The sequence below is a fragment of the Branchiostoma floridae genome, chromosome 13, assembly GCF_000003815.2.
Source record: "Branchiostoma floridae strain S238N-H82 chromosome 13, Bfl_VNyyK, whole genome shotgun sequence".
NCBI classification, from domain to species: domain Eukaryota; kingdom Metazoa; phylum Chordata; class Leptocardii; order Amphioxiformes; family Branchiostomatidae; genus Branchiostoma; species Branchiostoma floridae.
In genome coordinates, this window is record NC_049991.1 from 10,920,782 (window position 1) to 10,946,292 (window position 25,511).

A 25,511-nucleotide genomic window follows, 5' to 3' on the forward strand; every position below is an offset into this window, starting at 1 on the left:
AAATTTACTTTCTTTACTTTTTTAGCGTTGCGTTGCGTATCGCAATTCGTACCTGGGAAAATTTAGGGACAAATCAGTAGCTTAACATTGTTGCTGTTGTAATAAGTGCAAAAATACTTCTTGAAGTTATACATCTTAAGCAACCTGTTTCTTGATATATTTTCTTTAGTGTTACCGGTCAAGGCGATCTAAGTCTGCGGTTAATTTATTCTAACGACATCCCCGCACGTCGGAAGTGAGAAATAACGGTTTACCCCTCCTCAGCTGGGCCAAGATGGCGATCGGTGTTCTGATGGATCTGTTCCGACGCCACTCCAGATTTTCTGCGGCCGGGGCCGTGCTCCTCCTGGCCACAGTCATCATGTACAGGTAACCGCAGTTAGTTTTTGAGTTTATGAGTTTCTGACAACTTCTAGGTCCATGGTTCTGAGTTGCACAAACCCTTAGAGATCGACGAAAATTGGTGTTGTTTACCGGTAGGATTTTTTATGCTTCCACGCCCACATCCCACATATGGACATCTTCTCATCTGGCATATACTGGGGTTGTCATGGGCTACGGACATTTCAAAAGTGAGCTTTGGATACCACTTTTACGGATATTCAAATATTTTTATTTTTGGGGTGTATGTGTGAAATATTAGAATAATAGATCATTAGATGTATCGTTATGTTTTTATCAGGTGTCACCTAGGAGATGTTTTCAAGGTGAAATTACTAGGAATTGATATGTACGTCAATAAAAGCATAGGTGATAAAGGTACAGAAGTAAGGAAATGTTGTTTATTTCCTATAGAATATAGGCACACTTTGACAATTGTTGAACAATTTTTAGTACCCTGCTGGCTTATAACGTTGAATCTATCAAAAATCAACAACCTCTGTGAAACTGTATTGATCATTTGAAGAGATCTAAGGATATTCAGTGAATGAATGCTAACGTTACTTGCTGTAGAAAAAGTGAAAGACATGTAAGATGGAATAGTTAATGCCAGACATTTTATGTTTTTCTATCCTTGGTGCCCATCTGAAGTGGTGCAGTGCTGGAGTGGATGTCCTCTAGGTATCTTTGTTTTGTATTGGTGAAAGCTCCTTGATGAGCATTGGATCTTCCCTGTCAATGCATGATTTTGCCTTGGTTGGAGTCATGCATTTTTTTCAGGCATGTTGAAAAAACTTTGCATTGATTTTGGTTTGTGCACGGCCACGGAGTGTCAGAAAGGGCTAAATGTGTGTGAAAAAAAATTGTGCCAAAATAAAGATTAGTATGTAGTTAACATTTGACAATTTGTATGAGTACCTAGCTTTCAAAGCTCATTTTAAAGAATATTCAAATGCTGGAAACAACTGTCTTTTGATGTATGGCAATCTATTTGGCTGCTTCATAAAAAAATGCATTGGAGAATGACACATGTCTAGGAATGTCTGTAGGTGCTTTATACATGAAGGTACAGGTGGGTAAGACCAAGGACATTATATGAGACGTCCTTGGTAAGACTAAGACTTTCTATCTTACTCCTCCCAGATTTAAGGTTTGTTGTTGCTTACAATTTTTCTAAGGTGGCATGCTATTGGGAAGTAATTACCTTTTGTTAGGAGAGTGGCTGATCATCAGTATTATTGATAAGGCAAAAATATATATGATTAGTTCATTTATGTTAGAATGATTCAAAATTTCTTTTCCACAGCTACGCACATATCTTCATGATCTTCTGGTCATTTGTGGGTGGAATGGTACTTTGCTACATGTTTTTAGGGTAAGTGTATATTATAATATTGAAAAAATGTCTGCTTATTCTGTCTTATTTTAACAAGTTCTGTGACACGAAGTCCACTGGTCTTTTTCGGTTTCAATTCCACAACCTTTCAATGTGACAGAAATAGCAATTTTATAATATGTGCATCATCTTTTACAGAAGAACCAAAAACATGATGCCCAATTTTCTCATCATGTACAACCGCAAGAAAGAGGTATGTCTTCCACTTAACCATTACATTTTTGTATAAAATTTTTATTAGTAGTATTTTGAAGTGATAAACTCACATACATATGTATTGTAGAATCACGTATTTTGTTATCCTTTTTTCACAATACTCTTGGTGTCTTGGCTGACTGTTATCTTTCCAACATGTACATATCTTTCATTTACTTTATTATCTGTCAATTGTTGTTTTGTTGCAACCTGTACTCAACTCAGTGGGTATGTGTGTACAATAATTTAAAGGTCTTCATTCATTTATTTGGGCCAAACATGTGTATCAAACATTGATATCTGTTCCATTCCTTGCAGCCAGAGTTGGATGACCTGGAAAGAGAGGCCCTGAGAAAAAGCTGTCCTGTATGCGGGGACCCCAGATGTGCCAGGCACAGGTAAGTCTGGCGCCTCCTTCTTCTATTCCTTATATGTGTCCAGGGAGTCATGAAAAGCAGGCTGAAGCCTGAGTGATGTAACCCAGATAAAACGAAACAAATGAAATGAAACATATCATACTAGCAGAGTAGGCTACACGATGGATTGAGTCTGGTAAGCTTGTCAGCATCTGAAGTGACATCATGTATATATGTATTTTAAAGCTTAAGTTAACACAATTGTGGGGTATTTTGCCAGAAACAAAGTCCTTGCTAGTCTGGTATCCAGCTGTATTATAGCTCCCAAGTCTCTTCTGTCCTCTTAGCAAACATCTGCGGAGAGGACAGAAGAGACTTGGGAGCTATAACACGGCTGGATACCAGGCTACATTGCAGGTCCTTGCAGCCTGAGAATCTCTTTGTTTCCTTTCTACCCAGACCTGGTCTGTCCATACTTGACCTCCAGCCATGGACCAGTTTGAAGGTGACAGAAAAAGTGGATATGGCATTGTCTGAGGTCAGCAATATTTCCCACATGCATCTTTCTTGCACAGCTGCTGTATGTAAAAACATCACATTTTTAAGCATTGCTTGTTTTCTAGATACAGGAAAATTAAGAAATGCTGTGTTTTGTCTTCTTTCAGTTTCTGGAGCTGGTTTTAAGAGACTTTGTTTACACCTGGTACAGGTAAGCACAATCATGCTCCTTTCTTCCTCTTGTTCTTTGCCACAAGGTTCAGTAGACACTGATACAGGCTACCACAGCCTGTCACTCTCTTCTCTTCTGCTCTGTACCTGCACTCTGACTCCTCCAAGATGTACCCCAGCTCCTATAAGTCCTGCATAACATGCTCCTTTAAAATGCCTATTGACTAAAGTAAGAAAGGAATTTCCTGCTTGTTGATTACCAATACATCTTAGATATCATAGCACACTATCATTATGTCAATCCGTTTTCAGAGACTTGAGCACAGACGAGGCATTTGTGGATGAGATGAGGGTCAGCCTGAGATTCATCCTCTCATGTCTGATCAGGAGGATAAAGAAGGTGAGGAAGATCTCACTAAAATGTCATCTTTGTGTAGTTGGTATTTTCCATTCATATACCATAGTTATAGGAGTGTTTAAAAATAGACAAATTTACCTGTACATGTATTACTGTATGAATGGGTATTGTATGTTGTATCCCTTTTAGACGGACCTCCCTACCTTTATTGTCAACAAGCTGATAAAAGCTGCCATGAGTCACCTGGACAAGTATGTCCGGGCCATGGAATCAGGTGAGTGGCTTCCTTTAACAGTCTTTGACACTTTCTGCTGTAAACAGTATACAAACATGTCATCAATGATGAGCAAGTAGTAGGAACAAGATAAGGAAAGCACTTTGTCTTAAGAGTCATTGTATGTACTGATGAAGGTTAGACATTGTATTTGTTGACTGATCAATAAACCAGTACCAAGTTTTTAGGGTAAGATGATTAAGTTTCTATGAACCATATTGTTTACCTTTGTTCCATTGTTGACCTGTGTTAGCCCCGCCAGGGGCTGATCTAGAGAAGGCCACGTTAGAGCTGTACGGCTCAGAACTCCACTGTGTCATGCAGAACAGACGCACAGAACTGCAGTACCTCCGCTACCTGTCAGGGGAAATCTTCCCCTACATTCTCCCTGCAAGGTCACTCAAGTGCAAGTAGGTTTTTCACTCTTTCATCACAAATATGTTCACAGTATTTCATTGTTGAATTTTTTTCCATTGTTTCATTGTTGAATACTGTAGTGCTGTAGCATTTGGACCTAGGGTATATTTTATACACTAAGAAGGCATTAAGCATTTTGAAAATTCCTTTGATTTTTCTCACAGGAGCCTGTGTGCTTTGCTGAGGGAGCTCCTGTCAGCCTCAGTCTTGATGCCAGCCATTGACAAAATAGCTGATCCTGTAAGTGTGTTGTGTAGGCCTTTTTCATTGGTACAATGTATGTGAAATACAGTTTGGCATTGAAGATGTATAATTGAATTGAGAGGTAGATGAAATGAAAACTCTTGTCTTTCCTGTGCAGGACTTTGTGAACAACTTAATGCTGGTATTCCTTGATGAAACTCCGGTAAGTAATATTCTACTTTTCTTATATATTCCACTTTTGTGATAAATCGTTATTTACCAAATATGAAATCATTTAAGAATGTTAACGTTGCCCCTTAATTAAAATACTACTACTTAATTGAGCTCATGTTTCATGTTTAACAGATGGCAGTGGCTACAGAACCTCCCTCCCATGATGTCGACCTGCTCGCTCACTTCAGCCAGCCCAGACAGGCTCCCATTGAATCAGTATGTTCCTCTCTTTCTTTGCACGTTGATACAAATGTAAAGAAAAATCTGTAACAATTGCATGATGCAGTTGGTTTGAAATTTTTAAGAAGTGTTACAAATGTGTCCTGTTCAAACTGTAAATGCAAGTCCATTCATTAAAAGTTGATGTTTTAGAAAACTTAACCCCTTAGTACGATTGCATTGACCATTGGTATGGACCACATGGAGTGTGGTTGTTAAAGTGTGGACATTAACTCTTAACAAATGATGGAATGTCAATAGATAGACACATAAAAAATGCTAGCCTGTGTTAATGTAAGGGGCGGATTGGTCCCCCTTCACAATAAGGGGCCGAACCACTGGAAGGTCTGCTAGAAGCATGATAAGATATAGTATTAGAATACTCCAGTCTATATGTTATCACAATCTCTTGCTGGCAGAGATTAATTGACCCCCACCCTGAGATACTATAGTACCAGAAACAGTCACTAGGAGAGTGATTTAGTCAGGGTATACAGTAGTAAGTATGTTGCCTGTTCACCCTGCTGTTCCCAGGCTCTACGGTTGGACCTACCAGACATCATGAACAACCAGACCACGCTGTTCCGCTTCATGCAGTTCCTGAAGGATGAGGCATCTGTGCACGTGCTGCAGTTCTGTCTGTCTGTTGGTCAGTATGCCATCATCCATAGTACCTCTAACTCTCACACTTCAAGCAATCAAATGGTTTACAAAAGAAGAAACAAACAAGAAAGTTGCAGATAGACACTGAATTGTATCTTTCTCTACGGTGTATTTGTCGTGGTTGTATTTGTTAGAGGTTCGGACCGCCCTGTATGTCAGCTCTAGATTTCTAGAAGCCAACATTTCCTTCATAACCGACGACACAGAAAAGAGAAAAAAGACCAAGACCTGCAGTGTCTTTCCAGAATGTTTTTTTTTTTGTTTCTTTATGAAATATTTAAGAGCTAATCAACATTAAGCTTGACAGGTTTGTCAGCCAGCCTCCTTCAGAGTCCTGTTAGTAGTAGAAGTCACAATTTTTGCAACACCATACGTATTACATATAAAATCCTTCTTCCCTTCCAGAGGACTTCAACAGGAGGAGTCTGAACCCAGACATGACCGACCAACAGAAGATGGACCTGCACCAGGAGGCCAAGATGATCTATGAGATGTACTTCAAGGCTGATGCTGCGGACAAGATCCAGTTTCCTGCTGACGTCACAGCAGAGATTAAGTCAAGTCAGTATCTATTAATCATCCAAATGTTCCAATATCTACTTAGTAAAATGTAAATGAATACATGAGCAGCAAGATACATGAATTCTTCTTCCAGATAAGAACAGATTCTTGTAGTGGAAGATGATAGTAGTTAGAACATGTAAGAGGCTATCTAAAAGATATTGTGTCATCATGTCAATTGCCTTTTGAAACTGATGCCACATCTGTTCTTAAATCTGTAGTTGTGGAGGGACCACCAGAAGGAGTGACTAGGCTCAGAACAAGTACTCCACTTTTCAGGTAAGAACACAACAATGCATGACAGAACCATGGCTTCTCATTCTCCATGATTATCAGAGGCGGCAGCACGAAATTTCGTATGGGGGGGCGAACTTTACTGACAGAATTTTGCAGCACATGTAGCGCCGAAGGCGCTCCCCTTCGCGCCAGAGGCGCGACAATCCTAGGGGGGTCCGGGGGCATGCTCCCCCTGGAAAGTTTGAAATCTTGACCCTCTAAAACGCCATTTCCTGCGTTTTGACGGGCAAGTTTTGCTGCCAGGCTAAGCTAAGTTTGATGGCAATTCTGTAAGAAAGACACATGGTTTTTAATAGCGAGGGCGATGCCTCCAAAATATTTCTATGATTTCGAGTACCGAAGGTGCGAGCTGTCGCAAGGTTGGTCTGGGGAAATTTCGAAATCTGCACCCTCTGAAACGCCATTTTCTGTATTTTTTGGGACAAATTTTGTTGGCAGACTATGCTAAATCTAACGCCATTTTTATCAAACAAAGAAATTGTTTGAGGGCGATGACCCACACAAATTTTCACCATGTCGTTGTGAGCGCCCGAGGCGCAAGTAATCGCTAGGGAGGTCCGGAGAAAATTTTGAAATCTTGACCGTCTGAAACGTTATTTCCTACATTTGGGGGCCACATTCTGCATATAAACTAAGCTAAGTACGATAGTTAAATTCAGTTTAAAATATTTTTGAGAGCGACGCTCCGGCAACATATTGTCCTGCGCCGAAGACGCGGGCCGTCACAAGGGAGGTCTGGCGAAATTTTGAAATCGGGACTCTCTGAAACGACATTTCTTGCATTTTCGGGGGTAAATTTTGCCGTTAGACTGGCTTGATTTAATGAAATTATACACGAAATGAAATTATTAAAAAATACACAACGTTTCAGCTTGCTTTTTAGGGGGGGGGGGCGATGCCCCCCCAACATATTTTCCGGGGGGGGGGGGCAGTCGCCCTGCCCCCCCCGGTGCCGCCACCACAGATTATGAAACTCAATAGCTTGCTTGAATGCCGATTGTATTCTAATTGTCAGGGAAAATGCTTCGTACTTGATGTACCTCATCTTGTTTTCCAGTGCTTATGAGCATGCCTATGGGCTGTTGGAAAACACCTTCCTGCCTCTCTTCTACCAGAGCGACGATGTGAGTGATAAGCTGCATAGTGCACAGATTTCTCAATTGTTTTCTATAACTTTTGGCTAAGCTGTTCCTTCTTGACATCATTGTTAGTAATCGTAATGTTATTTGTTTCCACATGCTGCAGTACTACACTATGTTGTGTGGGGGCCGTTTGCCAACCAACATTCCCAAATCAGCTTCAAGGTACTTGTCCAGTTCTTCTTTTGTAGTACATTTTTTATTATGCTCCACCAGCACTTTCTGCATTCTAACATCATTACACAGCAGTGTTATGTCATTCCAGGTTTGTGTGTAGTATGTATGTGTGTGGAACATCATACTTGTGTGTGTGGAACATCATACTTTTTGTTCTTCTATTGAGCTTATTGTGCAGCTCCATATTGCATATTCAAATTATAGGAAGAAATGTTAATTCAGAAAATAACTTCAAATTTACAGAATACACTATTTAAGAAATCGTCATGATTTGTGATACAATTTAAGGCACTTTTGCTGCTTTTGCATACTGCCAACCTATCACCTTACATGTGCATGTGTATATACCATGCAAGCATACAGGCATTTCACGTAGGTTGAGCTTCCCATACATTAACCTATAAGCATTCTTGTTCACAAGCACAAGATGTCAGCAAAAAATTTTAATCCAACACAACATGCATCCTCCTTTTGTTCCTAACCACTTTTGCCTCACTTCCTTTCTGCTGCTCTGGACATAGCCCTAACCTAGAGAGTGTACTGTATGATGGGAAGTCTGAGACAGTGAGTGTGGGGCTGAATTTGCCGACTGGCTCGGCCTCCGTTGAAAATATTCCTATCTCTGCCATGACTAACATGGTCAATTCGTGCAAGTGAGTAACCCATGGCAGTGTTATGGATGTTTTTGTGGTGCAGTTGTTAATTGTCTTGTGATTGGCAGTGTGTGTTGTACTTTAACAAGTGAATGTTTGGATAATATTACCAGTAGTAGCTCTTTCTGTTGGTATCTAATGCATCAGAGTCAGACTTCATTACTATGTGGTTTTTCATGTCAATAAATGTTACTGAAAATCTTGAAACTTTTCTGGTGGTTTTATTTTCAATTGGTGTTTTTTTATGGTGACTTCCCCACTTTGAATTTGTAACATGTTCTGCATCACTGCTGTACTACAAAACTGTTAAGTGGTAAATCTAAAACTGTGCAAAAACCTCTTTTCCCTCCTATTGCAAAATAAAACCACTGTGAAGTTGAATGAATGCACAGTATATCAGCTAAGAGCTCAAAGTTTATTTCCTCCCCCCTCCCCTCCTACAGGTCTGCTGGTAGGAAGAGCATGGAGCCGTTTGCCGCCGTGTCCAAATTTGGAAACAAGCTGAAGGAGATGCTGAGGTCCAACACAGGTGATGGTCTGTAAGGTTTACTGGTTAAGTGGAACCTGTCTGTCACACATAGCTGTCATGTCTCCATGGTTCGTATTGTTCCCATGCCAGCTGTCAGGTCACCAAGCTGTCATTGTTCAAGGCCATATCATGTCAAGGTCACCCTTGCATTGCAGAATGTTGTGTCCTCATACTCAATAACATATCATTGTGAATAATCAATGACATAACACTAAACAATCTAATAACATGCCATATTGCATTTTGTGGTTAAGAGTATTGTCTGTTGGAAGGAAAATGCATGAGAAGTGTGCTTCATATACACGTATGTAGCATATCTGTATGTCAATGATACAATAGTAAATTGTAAGATAATGGAACTAGATAAAGTATATTTTTGTCAAAGTTACTGAAGATAGCTAAAGAGACCTTGAGACCCTCAGAAATGTTAGTAGTGCTTTTTATCCATTCCTCTGAAGACCTTTCAGATCACATGGCCATAATGTTAATGTTACCATATCTCAACAATATGGATGCAGTAATAGACAAGAACATGTTTCATACTGACTTTCCAAATTCCCAAACTCTTTCAGTTGATGACCGACTCCTGGCATTATATGATGACCAGGAGGACCAAACACCAGTAAGCATCAAACAAACCTATCCTTGTCCTTTGCTATTACAATTATTTCTGCATAACACTGAATACAATAACTGGTCAGGATACGTTTCACTGAGATACATAATTTACTTTTGTAGGTTTGTAGTAATGATGTTCTAAGGCAATCAAGTAGTACCTTTATTTACACATAGCCAGTATAACCACCCTTCAGTGTACCACACCATCTCTGTAGGTATGCACCATGGTAGCAACTAGTTACTGTAAATGCATTTAATTTCTCGGAAGCGGGAAAAGGACTGTTCGCGATGGTTTTAAGTTCGTGGTAGCACCATCCACTGTAGTCTCTTACTGCCATGGAAAAATGTTCTCGGTGGATTTATGTTCGCGGTGAATTGGCAACGCGAAAACCGCGAACATTTCTACATTTACAGTATATTACACTGAACATCTACAACCTGTTACACCTAGATTTTGCACATCTAACTTGTAAGAATTGTTTGAGAATTCCCCTTCTATACTTGGTGGCGGCAAGTTCTACTAACATAGTGTTATACATGTAGAATAAGTTAGTAATATCAGCCAGGATCACCATTTCTTCCATCACCTGTTCCACAGGACATCAGCCCCATGGAGCCGTATGAGGAGGAGGAACTAGAGGATGAGATTGAGGCTGAGTTCATCCCGAAGGACCTGAGTGCCTGGAGGGTGGCCATCCCTAGGGCAGAATCCAGGTCAACAGTCCTCTATGTTTCTTTCATGCTCATTGTTTGATGAGCCTACTTGACTGTATAGGAAACTGTAAACACGTAATATGTAAGTCAAACTACAATCAATTTAGAAATCTAACATTTCCTTTAAGACAGTGGGTGTTATCAACTGAATTTTTGAAATGGTAAAAATGTTGGTAAGTTGCTTGCTACATCACCATGTAACTCAGGATGTTGTTTTGGGTTTCAGATATGAAAATGGCAAGCAGTACTATGTCTACATCATCTCAGTACAAAGAATAGACATCAGAGAAGGAGGTAAGTTACTGTTTTATAGTATGTGAACAATATCTTGCAATACAATAATCACTACAGGTAAAGCCGTCCATAGTGAAAAATATTGCGTTACTGTATTCCTTGCTTGCATGCAATGTCTTTTCTCTGTTGTAAGTTTAGCTACACTATTGCGATACATTGCACCAAGGTTATTATCATAGAATGATGTAATTGATATTTTTCTATTACAGAAACCTCAGGCCCATCTGGATGGGAGACTACAAGGTAGGGATTGTGTTCCTTCATGTATTTACTTGTCTTACATATCTCTTGAAAGTTGAGATGAAACTGCACTTCCTTGCACAACCAGTTGGTGGTCTTTTTGCTCTGCTTTGCCCCCATTGTACGAGAGCTACAAAGAGTTTTTAGAGACTTTTCTCCCACTTTCCACTTTACAGAAGGTACAATGAGTTCTATGTCCTGGAGAACAAGCTGACAGAGTTTCATGGGGAGACCCTGCTGGAAGACTGCTGTCTCCCCACCAAGAGGATCCAGCTCACCAAACCCAGCCAGGAGTTCATCGACTCCAAAATAGCCATCTTCGAAAAGTGGTTGCAGGTAAATAGATTAGATTATCGCTTTTAAGTTTCACAAAACAGTCATTGATTGAAGGAAATTGTTGTAACTGTATGCATACGTGACTGATGAACCCCTTCAACGATTTTAAGATTTTGTCTCTTTTCAAGACTTGATACATGTATAGTAGACACATACATACACCTAGAGTAAGTTGAACTCAAATACAATAAATTTTACTCTAGATGACATATGTAATGTACGGAATATGAAACATGAAACATCCATGTTTACAGTAACTGTAGGTTGAAATTGTTTTGATCTGAGCTGTACATAATACATGATTTGTGTGGGTGTAATGTTTGAATATTCACATGTCAGCGATATCCAGACAAGAAAAAGAAAGCAAAGAACTGCATGATTGTATGATAATACCCAGACAATCAGCAGAAATGAATAGTCAAGAGTTACTGGAAAAACTGTATGTAAGATGATGCTTATGTAATATGTTGTTCACAGTACAGTTACCTTATCCCTATATAACCTCCTTGCCTTATCAGAAATGGCAAGGTCATTGTATGTCGCTGTGTCAATGGAGGTCAGCCATAGAGGATTGAAGGGATAAAGAGAAGTCAATAAAGGAGAAATCTACAAATCCTATACAAGTAACAAGTTGACCATTGATATACAGATGATGGAGATGTGAGGTGTATTGTGTGTATGATCAAGGAGGTTATATAACCTCCTTGGTATGATGAAGCCTTGCCTGTGTGCTGTGCAGGTGTATTGTGTGTATGATGAAGCCTTGCCTGTGTGCTGTGCAGGTGTATTGTGTGTATGATGAAGCCTTGTCTGTGTGCTGTGCAGGTGTATTGTGTGTATTATGAAGCCTTGCCTGTGTACTGTGCAGGTGTATTGTTTGTATGATGAAGCCTTACATGTGTGCTGTGCAGGTGTATTGTGTGTATGACGAAGCCTTGCCTGTGTGCTGTGCAGGTGTATTGTGTGTATGATGAAGCCTTGCATATGTGTTGTGCAGGTGTATTGTGTGTATGATGAAGCCTTACCTATGTGCTGTGCAGGTGTTGCTGACCAAGCCAGCACTGAGAGGCAGTGAGCTGGTGCACAGTTTCCTGTCACCGGGGCCGGAGTTTGAGACCAGGCTGCTGACAGATGTCAACATTGGTACAAACTCTTCATCATTCATGTTTGAAACAACATCATACTCCAATATTATACTAGTTCACAGTACCTTCCTGGTATCATGAACTACATGTACATTGTTGCAATAAATGTCCAGACTTTGGAAGTGTTATAGCTATAAGCAAAGCTTTATTTTAGCCAAATACAGCTTTCCAGATGAATTTACATGTATCTGTTCACATTTGCATATTCCCCAGTATAGAGTTTTGCATTAAAAAACAAATTCTTGTAACAGAATGCTGCTGCTTTGTAAATTGTACTAACCAGCATTTTGTGTATTTTTTTTGTACAGGTAAGATGTTGAAGTCAGTTCCAAACAAACTAGTCAAGGAGGTAAGTGAACTTTCACCTGTGAAAACTGGCTTTTCAAAACTAGGTCATGCTTGTTTGTTCCATGGGGAAACAAATGTGTTTAAATGCTCTTAAACTCTTTCACAAGTATCTTATTCCTGTATCTTACACACTGTTTTTTGACAAGCTTAACTTTCTCTCACAGAAAGGACAGCACCTGGAGCCTTTCCTACAGGCTTTCCTGGCTTCTACAGAGACAACCAAGCCACGGCAAAGGTATAGTCAACATGTACTTGTACTACTGTTGTAAGAATTCAGTGCTGCAAATGTAAAACTACATACCATGTTGTACTACCGGTACCAGGAACTTACTTGTGTATGTACTAAGTATATAACACAGTATATTTTGTGCTACTGAGAACATTGGTAACCATATGCCCTACATACATGGAAATTGTTCGATCAGTTAGTTCAAATGAAGTACATTTTCTAAACATATCATATTTTCTCACTTGCAGCAAGCCAGAGGAAATTGAAGAAAGTCCCAAAGATAAGATGGAAAGGAAGGTGCTCTAGTCATTTTCTATTTGATTAACATTAAAAAAAAACATTAACAACTTGTAAAACCCTCCATCAAGTTAAGCCTTTTATATCAAATTGTTGCAGTTAACATTCGCATGTAAATTGAGTGTACATGATGTGTCATTATGTTTTTATTTATGTTTTTACATTCATGATTATAGAAATATCTTTGATGCAAATTGCATTTCCCAAAGTCTCATAAAGAAATAAGTCTTGATAAAAAAATAACATAAAAAGATAACATGAATGTCGTGTTATGCAGATTGCCTACCCGATCTATGGGAACAATGCTGCTGGTTTGGTCAGCATCCACAAAACAGAGCCAGACGGGCTGCAGATCAGGGCACTGCACGGGGCCGCAGACTTCCTCCTGTACATAGGTCAGTTTTACTTGTACATCAGTAACAATAGTGTAGAGTAACTCACATTTTCAATGTTAAGCTCCATATCCTTCTGTCTGTTCATATACTAGTACAATGTAGTAGCAACCTGAAAGTGTTCAAATGTTTTGATTTTCACATTGGAAAAATCATTGTTGAAGAAAACAGTAGCATACAGGATCACCATTAACATACTCCTTTCCTATCTTCCACAGCACGTACTGTGTACAAGGTCCCGACTTGGTTCCACCATGTTGCCATGGCAGCCAGAATTGTTGGTAAACATGCACTGGAAGGTTACTTGGACAGGTGGGAACCTACTGGGAACCATGCTTCCTTTTTTCACTTGTAGTCAATCATCTGTATAAAAAAAGGTATTGAAGGGACTGAAATGCAAGTCCTGTTTAAACAGTGTAATACATACTGTTATTAATGAAATGTCAGTTGGTAGCAATAGTAACCCTTGCTGAGAGATCAGTGTGTGTGGTTGCAGTGGTGTTTGATATTGGAAAGCTGTTAGCCAGACAGAAGTAGTGTCCCTTTGCCACCCCTTACATATGCATGTACTTGTCATCTTATCAGCACTTTCCATGGTCTTTTTCCATGCAGCTATCTTGCAGGCAAGATAGAGCAGGTGAAGCAGGAGCACCAGGTGGTGGGACTCATCCACTTACTCCGGGGTGAGTCGGTCTGTCTGCAGGGTCCTACAGGCAGATTTAGCAGTGACATAAGACAGTACCAAAGCTGGCAAAGGAGTATAGCCAGTCAAGGGGAGTCAGTAGGCCACTGGGACTTTGGCTGGCTATGCTCCTTGGCCAGCTTTGATACTATCTTATGCCACATGACTGGTAAATCTGCCTGGAGATTAGATACTGCTACAAAGTATCTCATTTGTAAGGGTCTTGATCATGACATAAGAGATGTAAACAGAGCTTACTATAAGAACAAGGTCATTACTCTCCAGCTAAGCTTGTGTTGCCCTCCTATTGCTTGAAGTTGAAAGGATGGGCAGATGCTATGTGTATATCGTACTTGTAGGCTGATTTAAGGTAACTGTTTAAGTTTGGCAAATATCTGTGTGTTAGGCAGCTACACTTGCAAACCTGGTATATATCCTACTTTATTAAATCTCAGAAGAGATAAACCATAGTTTGTTACAGCATTTTCTGTAAACATTACCTCCATCATTTTTCAGATGTGCTGTTCTTCGACAATGATCCTCCCAGGTTAGGCACTTCCCTACTCTGCACTAAGTTGTGAATTGGCCTACTTATTTCAGTAGCATATGGATTGTGTGGACAATTTTGCATGTCCTTTATGTATACATTGAGGATTATATCAGTCTTTTTTCCTTTACTCACACAGAACTGACGAGGACAAACGAGTCCGGGCTGAGGAGACACTGAAAGAGATGAAAGCGTTCTTGCCAAGTGAGTTTTCTTTAGAGGTGGTTTTCCAGCAATGAACAGTGATATTCTATCTGTGTTTCAATTGGCTGAATTTAAACTATAGTCTGTAAGTTAAGGTTGGCTGAAAGTAACTGTTCCAACCCTCTACAGAATTGTTTGTGATGGTGATCGGAGCTGAGAAGCAGCATATTGGGACCAAGACTATATTTGATGTACTGCAGAAGCCCAGGCTGAACAAGCAGGTACTGCAGAGTCTACCTCTCAAAAAACTACAAATTTGGCTATTTGGTTTTTCTACTTGGGAACTGTTTTCCTGTGGGGGATTTTTTTCCTATGACTGACTTGTTCCTGTTCTGTTACAGCTGGGGTATGTGATGCTTGACCTTGCAATACTGGAATTCTTTCCAGAAATCCAGGTAAGCTCTTCTGACACAGCCTGAATATCTTAATCTTTAGTCCATAAACTTGTTCCTACCACAATTTGAACAGTACATATAGGATAAACTCCATGTTAACATGTGTTATGTTTTTTATTCAAGAATTATTGGTAGGTTAGTAACCATAGGATGAAATACAAAAATTATCAATATTTTGTGTTTTCTGTATACTAGTATTATATTCTCTTTTCCTCCAGGAATCATCTGACATACAACAAACTGGCAACTAAAAGTTCTATACTTGTACTGCATGGGAACAAATAATGTAGCTTTGGAGAGGACAATGACAGGAGACAGAGTCTTGTTGCAAAAACAACTGTTATGTCAATACTAGATTATTCCAGGGTACAAATCATGTCTTAACTATATCTTATCATTGAGTAGATGTTATGTATATGTGGTGTGACATTTGTGCCAATGATAGAATGAATATCTATTTATAATCAGAGCGAATACATTGTACTTCTCTGTCAATGTCAGTTACATTGTGAAGCAATAATGGGTACAAACCAGACCTTTCTAGTCATGTATTGTTGACAGACATCTCATATTCTGTGAAAGTCTTTATGGCAGTAAATAAAGGCAAATCTTTATGAAGCCTTTGTGATTCAATTGGGTCTTATTTCAAAGGAAATTAAAATCTGTAATCCTACTGATAAACTGAAACATTAGGAGACTTATTATCAAATAAGACTATCTGCTTTTTCCCTTCCCTTTCCCCATCTTTCCTTTCCCCTTCCCTCCCATTCCTTTAGCCCCCTTCCCTTTTCCAGCTTTCCCCTTTTTCCCAAAACCTCCGGATCCTTTTTTTCGGGGAGGCCCTCGCCTGTTCTTCACTTTTACACCTCGTTTTCTCCTCTCATCTGAAGGCCTGAGGATACAACAGACAAATGATCAATTTCATGGTAACAAAACACACCTGTGCTGATGTGTTTAAGCCTAGTTTCAGCCTTCATTCAGTTCAAGTATACGGAGATAGCACAACCAAGGGAAGGTCAACAAGCTAAGCTAGATTTAGTTACAACATTAAAGCAAAAGTCCTTCTTTTCTTAGGAAGACAGGTTTTTGCACACTGAAGACTGAAAGCTACCAAACATGGATAAAGTGGCAGGGATATGACAGCAAACTTAATGCAAAGTGCTGAGGGCAAACACAGTGCAATTCATTGGCTACACCAATGTAGACTTTCTTAGTCTTACAAAGTTACTAGTAGTCATCATGACAAAGTTATTATTCCAAGTTTTTTTTGTACAAAATGTTTTCATAATGTTCAGGTACATACTAATCCCCAGAGTAAAGGACAAAAAGGAAAACTTACTCTTGTTCTTGTTGGCTAATCACCCTGTTGACAGCCTGGAAGGAAAAAAAATCTGTCAATTGAAGTCACCAATGCAGTATCTACATTGTTCTGTACAAAGACCTTTATGATCATTGTCACACAAGCTTACATACAATACCTCAACCACATTGCGAAGAATTTTTTCTGAGTTTCTTTTACCTTTGTAATGTCCAGTTTGGGTTTCTTATTCTCCATAACATCGATGATGTTCAGCTGTTGTTCCTTCTCCTTCTTGAAATCACCAATGGCTGGCTCGAACTGGGGGGAAACAGACAGAATAAATGTGGCTTCAGACAGAAAATTCAACATGCTCAAGACAGACCACTTATCAATGAGTCTCAGACTGAAAAAAAATTGACTGACTGACAGACAGAACAATAAAAGTAGGAGTAGATTTTTAATCTCTTAATTGCTGTCAGAGTCCTTCCTAGTTTTGTTAGTACAGACGATAAAAAAAGCACTGTTGGTCAGTAACTTAAAAAACAGGCATTGTATATAAACAGAATTTTAGTACATTTTGTACATGTATTTTGCATGATTAAGTCACATTTTCCTTTATTTTCTGTAATCTCTTCTTAAACAGCAAGCTCTTGCCCTATCGGTCATGCTGAACAGGAACATGTGGAGACACTGGTGTCACCTCTTAACTGAGGATGAACTGAACTGAACTCTTCTCCTTCCTACAGGAATATTCTGAAGAAAATTGCCCATACATGTGTATGTCCTACTATAGGTCTGCGCTACAGCAACCCAGACCAATCTAGAAATCTACAGTAAACTCCTCAGATTGCTTCTACTTTGTTCACCCATCAAAAAGAAATCTCTTGATTGTACCGTTTCATTTGTTTTGAATTCAGACAATATAAGGTTTTAAAAAATAGCTGAATATACATGGTCAGTACATGCATTTAAAGCCAATCCACATAAGCAGCTCTCACTGCAGCAACTTTTATCGACACCATGTTGAATCATATCTATGACAAACCGCAGCCTGTCTGTTTGTCCCAAACAGACAGCCGCATACAAACGATTGTTAAAGGCAGACAAACTCCTGGGGTGTCAGGAACAATTTACAAGGTGGCAGAAACTGTCACAGTCACAGGTCTACATAAATGCAGTTCTACAGATGGTCAGGAATATGACAACGGCCCAATGGAGTTGGCTCCAACCAGGGGACAAGGATCAACCAGGGGCAGGGACACCCAGGCAGACAGTCACTATGATGAAGCAGAGACAGTTGCTGCTCCCCGTCCACCCACCCCTGCAGCTGCCCATGTGTATGAGAACAGCTCAGAAGTGATGCTTCAAACTGTGCAACAGGGTACCACACAAGGTATCGCACAACAAGGTACCGCACAACAAGGTACTGCACAACAAGGTACCGCACAACAAGGTACCACACAACAGGGTACCGCACAACAGGGTACCGCACAACAGGGTACCGCTCAACAAGGTACTGCACAACAAGGTACCCAAACTACACCCAATTCCAGTGACCAGCCAGTAGGGAGGTGTTTATTGAGCAAAACAGGCACAACAAAAGGTGACTTCTTTCAGTGAAATATCAGACACTGTCTGGTATTTTTCTGTCTGACAGAAGACTAGTATCATGATTGTAGAACTTGCCAAAAGGTATGACAAATTTTGAGCAGGATTTCATGAGAATAATCCATGGCCTTCATGAAACATTCCTCCTGGTCAGTCTACTAATCCACAATTGCCATGAAAGTATACAAAGGTACCTGAATGTCAAAATTTTCATTTTTGTTCTATGTACCGAGAAGAAAATGTCAATATTTTCTTGTTGAACACTGACATTGCCATTTGGCTGCTTCCTGAGTATATAGATTAAGTTAACAGCACACCATTGATACATTTGTTTCAAAGAGTGGTTAGCAACAGCTTTATGACATTTGTATCTTACTTGGTTATGTATAGTTTGCCACAGTAGATGGCTATGCCCAGCTGATAGTTAGGTATGCCCACACTCACACATACTAGACTGGTTTATCGCCTGTTGTTCCCAATCACCTGACAGTTTAGACGTGATTGCACGAAAATGTTTGAATGTTTAAATCAACTCAGCAGTACTGATAAGCTACTGGTATTTTTTTGCTACCAACATTTGTATGGTAGCCATTGAATCTACTAGTACTCCTACTAGTTTTGAAGTGGTCTATGATGCCTACCATTAATACCGATCAGTCAAGGCTATACCATGTATGTTGTGTTTGTGCATGTCTAGGCCACATGAGCGGGACTAGTAAGCTATGTGTGGGGATGGTCCTGAGCCTGGTTATCTGTGCCCTGGTGATAGCTATGGTGTATCCATACATGGTCTCCCACCTACAGCACATGTCGGGCTATAGGGTGAGTCACAGCTGACAACAAAGTAGATGTATCCAGATGGATAAATGTATATTACCTAGTAGTCATTTACAACATATGGCTCTATGACAAGGATTGAAACAGAAAGTAAACTCATGCATGTATCATAATTACATGGGAAGTTGGAAAAATGAATTTCCCTTTCTCCGCAAGTCTGTTCATCTGCTCAAGACAGAAAAAAAAACAATCTGAAAAGTTGACAGTCAAACAAAATGTGAGGTGGGTCTAGGTCTTTGTGCTGGGGTTAGGTGCTTATCCTCATTAAATCCTTTCAGTCATTCATCAAATCTTATAAATAGTCCTAGATTATTTCCTTGTTATGAAAAAATAAGGCTCTTGTACCAGTATCAAAATATTGATTATCATCCCATTAAATATTTCCAGAAAAGAACACAACAACCATGACAAAATGTGATTATGAAGGAATTGTAACATTACACAAATTCCACCAAGACAACAGTCTATTATCAACTTTCTCCCATCAGTCCAAAGAGATGGGCACCACGAATACACTTCTGCAGTACATCTTAACCAGATTGGAGGGTTCAGAGTCAGAGAACAAGATGATAGAAGACATGAAGACAGTTGAGACAGCTGTCCCTACCATGTCTCCTGCCATGCCACCAGCCACCCCTCCACCAGCCCTCCCACATCCCACTAACACCCCACACCGTTACCATGGAGACCAGAGGCATCACGTGTCGTCAAAGATCCAAAAAGCGAGACCAATCAGACCACATCTGCCCATCTACAACTACAGACTTAAGCAGATCACCAAACCTCCACAACAAACAAAGAAATCTTGCATTCCACCACCCCAAGATGCACTGCAAGCCAGCAACAACTCAACACCCAGACCAATCAAGACCTGCCCAGTTACCACATCTCCACTGCATGGTAAGGCTCTACATCAGTGTTTGAACTGAAGTCAAATTTATACAGGCTGTTCTTGTTGTCATGACAATAATAATTTGAATCCCCCGCCCACCATGTAGGCAAACTGGATTAAGCAATGGCAACATTGTGTGCTTACAGACGTACTAGTAGGCTGTCATCCAACATGGCGTATTATGAAAAGCCTGAATTCATGTAACTTACTACATCTTAGCTCTGTGTAACTTAAAAACTTCACATAAACTTCCTAAACTTTGCTTCACCAAATTTGGGATTGAGAAGAAAGAGTGGTTTGCTTACTATTCTTTCTGGCTCAGTTTATCACTAGCATAAACACAGAAGGGTTAGGGAAAATTACTATATGTCACGGAACTTACAGATGGGACCGGTGAGGTGAGGTGAGTATCTTTTTAGATTCCCAGATTTATGCTGAAGTTTCAGGAAAGTTCACATGTGGTTTGCTACCAATACAGAAATGTATTGGCAGCTCGCAGAGAAATTTCTTCATATTGTTTACAGATCATGAAATAGTGGACTGTGATGATCTGTACAAGAAGGGGTTGATCGAAGGAAGTGGAGTCTACAGCGTTCCCGAAAACCAGTTTTCACCAGTCCTTTCCTGCAGCATTGACAATAAGAAGGGTTGGACCATCATCCACAGCCACAGAAAAAGTGACCAAGAATTCTGCCGTAACTGGGAAGCCTATAAGAAGGGATTTGGCATTGCGTGGACCAACTACTGGCTTGGAAACGAATATACCCATTACATGACGAAGACCAAGTGCTATATGCTCCAAATCCAGATGGTGGACTCAAACAGAATCACCAGACATGCCGTCTATGACTACTTTGCCCTCGACAGTGAATCTGCCAACTACACTCTGTGGCTTGGTGAGTACAGTGGTAACGCAGGCGATGTTATGGGAGAGTACAGTGGCAAGGAATTCAAAACAAAAGACAAAATCCCCCCAAAGAATAGCAGCATCGAGTTAGATCTTTGCCCAGGAGGCTGGTGGTCTGATAGGTTGAGATTGTTGCATCTGAATGGTATACAGCAATACCATAACATGGGAGAGTCGTGTGGAGAGACCATGTGGTGGAAAACATGGAGGGCAACATGGAAGTCTCAATATGACTACAATGCCTCCTTCCCATTCAGATCAATTGAAATGAGGATTTTACCAGTAACCTCATTTCAAGCTCTCCCATAACACAACAGTCTCAGCAAACCAAGGAGAGTTTCTCCATACAAACTCCTTGAGAAAACTTATGCCTAGGGTCCAGTCAAGCCCACACAAAACCTGTAAAAAGGGTGGAATGTGAAAATTTGATCCAGTCTAGAAGTTGAATATGACTACATGGCCTAAGCACTACTGAATGTGTTATGAAGCAAGACTTGGTCTTCTTACAAAAATTGTAGTAAAATTTAGAATCTCTTGATCTTTGGCTTCTGAAAATTGCACTGACAGCTGTCCTTTCAGCAGAGTAGATGAACAAAGTGAATGTAGTATTCACTGTTTTTCAGAGAGTACATGTACCATTCAATAGATGACTAAAAAAATATCACGTCCTTGACGTAAGTAAGGTTGATAAAATCTCCTTGATGTGGCTATGGAGGAATATTGCTGTAGAAGTGAATCAAATTACTTAACGTTCCAGTGGTAAAGCACTTGTAACAATCAAGGAATATATTCCTGTATTTGTATCTATGATTTACATAGCTGTGTGTCTTCAATGGCTAAACATGTGTTTTCATACTATTTAGAACTACAATATTTTTCTGGAATTTTCTTATCATTTTTTATAGTATGCTACTAAAACTAAAAGCCCAACTGTAAACACTGGAGATGAAACATGGTTAGAAGCTTTGCATATGGAGCTCTGTACATAATATCAATATGCAAGAATTACTTCAAAGTACATGTATTTTAATGTGTCTATCTTTTAACCCATTTATTTTCCTGATATGTAAGAAAATGTGATTAAATGGCAAGACTCATGTACTGATGTATGTCTTACCTTTCTCTTCTTTCCCACATGTTTTGCTTCTTTTTCCTTTGGCTGTAAACAGAAATGCTAATTTCAGCAAACCTTGGACACAAGTAATTTCTACAAACAATGTTTTAGTCATCATCAAGTTGATTGATTATGATAGTGGGCCACTATCATACTGCAGATTGGTTGAGAGAAATGGTTATACAGTGTACTTGGACAAAAAATTGAAGAGTGAAGAATGAAAAACGACTATGTTGGTTCAGGATGTCCCTGTCTGGATTTTCATATCACATGACACTTCACTTGCACTGGGCACACTTGGTTGGCAAGATTGATGCAAGCACCTTTGATTTATGTTAGGTCTATTGAGATGAACTACTTCAATAGATATATTATCTGAGAATGATCTGGCAGTTTGATAGTTTCCAAAGCTGTAAGTCTACCCACCAGTTTCTCAGTGAACTTCCCAAGTGATGCTGTGGACTTCTTGGCTAGATGGAGGGCTAGTCCTACCTGTGGGTAAACAAGTCATTAATTATATACTAAAAGAAAGCCTGGTGTTAAAAGTATAATACAGAAAAGTACAGTGTAAACTTCAACAGGACAAGTGAAACAAGTTTTACACCTACTTCTTCCTTGGAAGGTTTTTCGGTGGGTGTGAGTCCAACTCCTGGCACTGGAAAGAGAAATAAAGGTATACTTCAGAACACCGATACATTGGCAGGCAACACAAGATCTGTCCCCAGGATCCATTCCTTCACTTGTCCTGGGACGGAAATCTACATGATGGGGCGAACAAAAATTTCACCCATTTGTCCAAACCCCTTCGACTCAATAACAAATTTTTGTAGCCTTACATATTGTAACGACAGGCTTAACAATGAAAATTTTCCCCAGCCGGATCAACACACAGTATAAAATCACAGTAAATAAGAAGTATAAACATCCTATGAAGAAATAGTCAGACCTTTAGACCTGGTTGCCCTGGCGATGTTGCGCAGTCTCTGCAGCTCGTTCTTGGCTACTCGCTCTTTCTTAGCCTTCATTCTCTTCTCAAACTGGTCCTCGTTTGGGTCTGCGAAGATAAAGTGAAACTTCAACTCCATGTTGAATGAAATCAAATACAGACACAACCCACTTAGTTACACTGTGGAATAATGTGTACATAATAGAAAGCTTCTTACCTGCATTACCAGGAACTTCAATAACCCAGTCTTTTGTCTCATCATTGGCTCTCTTGTAACCCCACCTGGGTCGCCATTCCTAGTACAGGGAGACACACAACAGTTAAAAAAATTATCAGAACTGATAAATATGATCAGAACTACTATAAAGGCATGTTGGTCTTTACAACACATGTAATGACAGAATGGTGATATAAAGTATCCAAGTATCCAAGCACTAACTTAAAGCACAGAGTCTATCTCACACATGTGCAAACCCTCCACACAATGACTGTTCTCACCTTGATTTCCTCGTCCCAGACCATCCTGCCCTTCTTTCTCTTCTGTATGCCCTTCAGCTGGGCGTACTGCTCCCATCGAGTTGGAGGTTTGACCTTAGGAATCTGGGAAAGAAAAATGTGTCTATTTGAGAACTTACTGATGACATCTGATGTAGCAAACAAAATATTAAATACAGACACTTCTCACATGATTCTTTTCTGATACACATATCTCTCTTGATTTTATAAATAAACGTACCTGTGTAATATTAAAATACAGTCTGTCAACGTAACAACATCTAATCCATAATGGTTTCAGTAAGACTTACAGGTTTTTCTCTTGGAAGAACAGTGGTTGTTTCAGGGAGCTGAAAAATTGTCAAATACATGAGTAATTAGATATAAAATAATAAACAAATTGAAACAATACACAATACAAAACCTCTAAATAATTGTAGAAATACATTTAGCTCCTTACAATGAGAGACACTGACAGTGGTACTGGATTATTTAGGAATATGGAAGCATTTACACAGACAAATGTAAGGTGAATACATTCACTCATTAGTGATTACTGAGTTTTGCAACGATCATATACAATAACCAGAGTCACCAAACATCAGTCATCTTTAGAGCTAACTGTATTTAACAGTCATTGATAGTGTCACAGATTCACACAGTCATTGATACAGTCATTAACAGTATGACACAGTCTTTGAGTACCTTGACACAGATGGCCTCCTCCACCCTCTCTGTGGGCAGCTTCCAGATGGCATTAAACAACAGCTGGGTGTTGTCTCTGGCCTGGGACTTCAGGTATGCCTCCTTGTCAGCTCTGATACATACAGGTGTAGTTATCATAAATGCAATATAGTATACAGTGGCACAATTATTGTTGATTTGCACTGACTGAATGATTGAGTAACACAGCTACATTTCTTCCCAATCCCAACACATACTTTCAGATGATATCAAATGATTGATCAAGGTTATAAGCAATCTTCAGAAACACTGAAGTACTCCAGAATTTGACCTTTTACAAAAATTTCTTACTGTTCAAATACCCGGGTCGCCATAATGAATAGATTTCGGAGATGCTCAGCCATAAAATTATTGGATGCTCGGAACCGCTATTGACAAGTATCGAACATCTCCCCAGGAATCAAACCCGAGCCCGGCAGTTCACAACCCAGCGCTGCTGACCACATCACTACAAGGGTCTGGACCATGGTCAGTTGGTGATGCTTGAACCCCACTGTTACACTACTCCCCATTTTGTTTTTAAGATTCCTCCTCATATCTGCGAGTTCGATATCTGGCTCTCCTGTCCACGGGGAAATAACCGAACCCAGGCCTGCTGGTAAATCTATGATACCACAAGGGTCCGGACCATAATATGCTATAGTGATGGTCACTGACCTCTACTTGTACATTTTGTAGAACCTCACGTGCCTTCAAAATTACTTCCTCATACAGGTAGGATGCAATTTGCTACTTGGCCAGGTAAGGTTGATAAAAGCTTCTTGGTTTCACTAGCTAGTTATCTCTTTCAAACTACTATCATTCTCCTTACCACGTACGTTTAAGCAGGCAAGTACGGGGCCTTGTTCGCAATAAAGCCGGGGCATTTTGTCTGGAGAAGAGCCAAGTGTACGTCAAATGTGATCATTTTGGAGGATAGCTGAATGACTTAACATGTGCCAGCCGCATGACCACGCTTGCCCCCCTCCCCCTTCAAACATAATTGTAACCATCTCGCAGTCTTACCTAAACTTCTTCAGTTCCAACGGATTTTGGTCAACTGTAAGGAGGTTTCCCAAGTCCAATTGTGGTTCAACATCTTTTTGTACCTCTATGGTTTTGTATTTAGAGGCCTGGCTTCGATTCACACTTTCCAACACGTCTTCCACCGTCGCCATGATGATGATGATAACCGATGATAGGGCAAAAGCGCCACCTAGCGGTAGAGTGTCCCATTGCACAATCGTCGCAGATATCAAAACCCAGCCTTTTTTTCAAATAATATTAATCATAGCAAGGAGGTTGAAAAAGAAATAGCTGTTATGATCCCTGCTATACAGTCCTAACGAGAAAATATGAGAAATAAACAAGAATTGTTGAAGCGGGAGATATTGTTCGGCATTTGCATCAGATGTTTTATATATATCTAATCGACCTTGTTCTCTTGATTCTTCACACTGCCTAATCATATCATGGTATATAGTGGTCTTCAGTTAATGCTGGCACACAACAAAATAATGTCACAGCGAACTGCCATTGAATCTGAA

The 25,511-nt window shown here is 39.9% G+C and overlaps 2 protein-coding genes across 6 annotated transcripts; one reads left to right on the top strand and one right to left on the bottom strand.

The window, feature by feature from the left end:
- Positions 1–137: 137 nt before the first annotated feature.
- Positions 138–15,760, top strand: LOC118428950 (sorting nexin-14-like). Of its 5 annotated transcripts, none has more exons than XM_035839261.1 (37): positions 138–369; positions 1,033–1,062; positions 1,688–1,756; positions 1,916–1,970; positions 2,291–2,370; positions 2,788–2,866; positions 2,994–3,037; positions 3,310–3,397; positions 3,545–3,629; positions 3,883–4,039; positions 4,211–4,286; positions 4,408–4,452; positions 4,596–4,679; positions 5,217–5,331; positions 5,751–5,906; positions 6,128–6,185; positions 7,261–7,327; positions 7,449–7,507; positions 8,041–8,172; positions 8,616–8,707; positions 9,274–9,323; positions 9,918–10,033; positions 10,260–10,327; positions 10,537–10,570; positions 10,744–10,903; positions 11,944–12,046; positions 12,357–12,397; positions 12,561–12,631; positions 12,874–12,922; positions 13,200–13,317; positions 13,533–13,626; positions 13,927–13,997; positions 14,513–14,543; positions 14,683–14,747; positions 14,877–14,968; positions 15,089–15,142; positions 15,361–15,760. In XM_035839261.1, exons 1-37 carry the CDS (start codon positions 275–277, stop codon positions 15,391–15,393), a joined length of 2,916 nt encoding a protein of 971 aa, XP_035695154.1. In that variant the 5' UTR covers positions 138–274; the 3' UTR covers positions 15,394–15,760. The 5 variants fall into 5 exon arrangements, with proteins under 5 accessions (XP_035695154.1, XP_035695155.1, XP_035695157.1 ...); XM_035839262.1 differs by having other exon boundaries at positions 140–369; positions 8,616–8,701; XM_035839264.1 differs by lacking the exon at positions 1,033–1,062 and having other exon boundaries at positions 141–369.
- Positions 15,238–25,216, bottom strand: LOC118428973 (ribosome biogenesis regulatory protein homolog). Its single transcript, XM_035839299.1, has 12 exons — positions 24,991–25,216; positions 23,947–24,058; positions 23,553–23,591; positions 23,245–23,346; positions 22,964–23,042; positions 22,747–22,854; positions 22,409–22,455; positions 22,227–22,292; positions 21,804–21,845; positions 16,662–16,760; positions 16,482–16,516; positions 15,238–16,034 (listed from the first exon to the last, which is right to left on the bottom strand). The coding sequence occupies exons 1-12, from the start codon at positions 25,140–25,142 to the stop codon at positions 15,857–15,859; spliced, it is 1,059 nt and encodes a 352-aa protein (XP_035695192.1). The 5' UTR covers positions 25,143–25,216; the 3' UTR covers positions 15,238–15,856.
- Between the last annotated feature and the right edge of the window lie 295 nt (positions 25,217–25,511).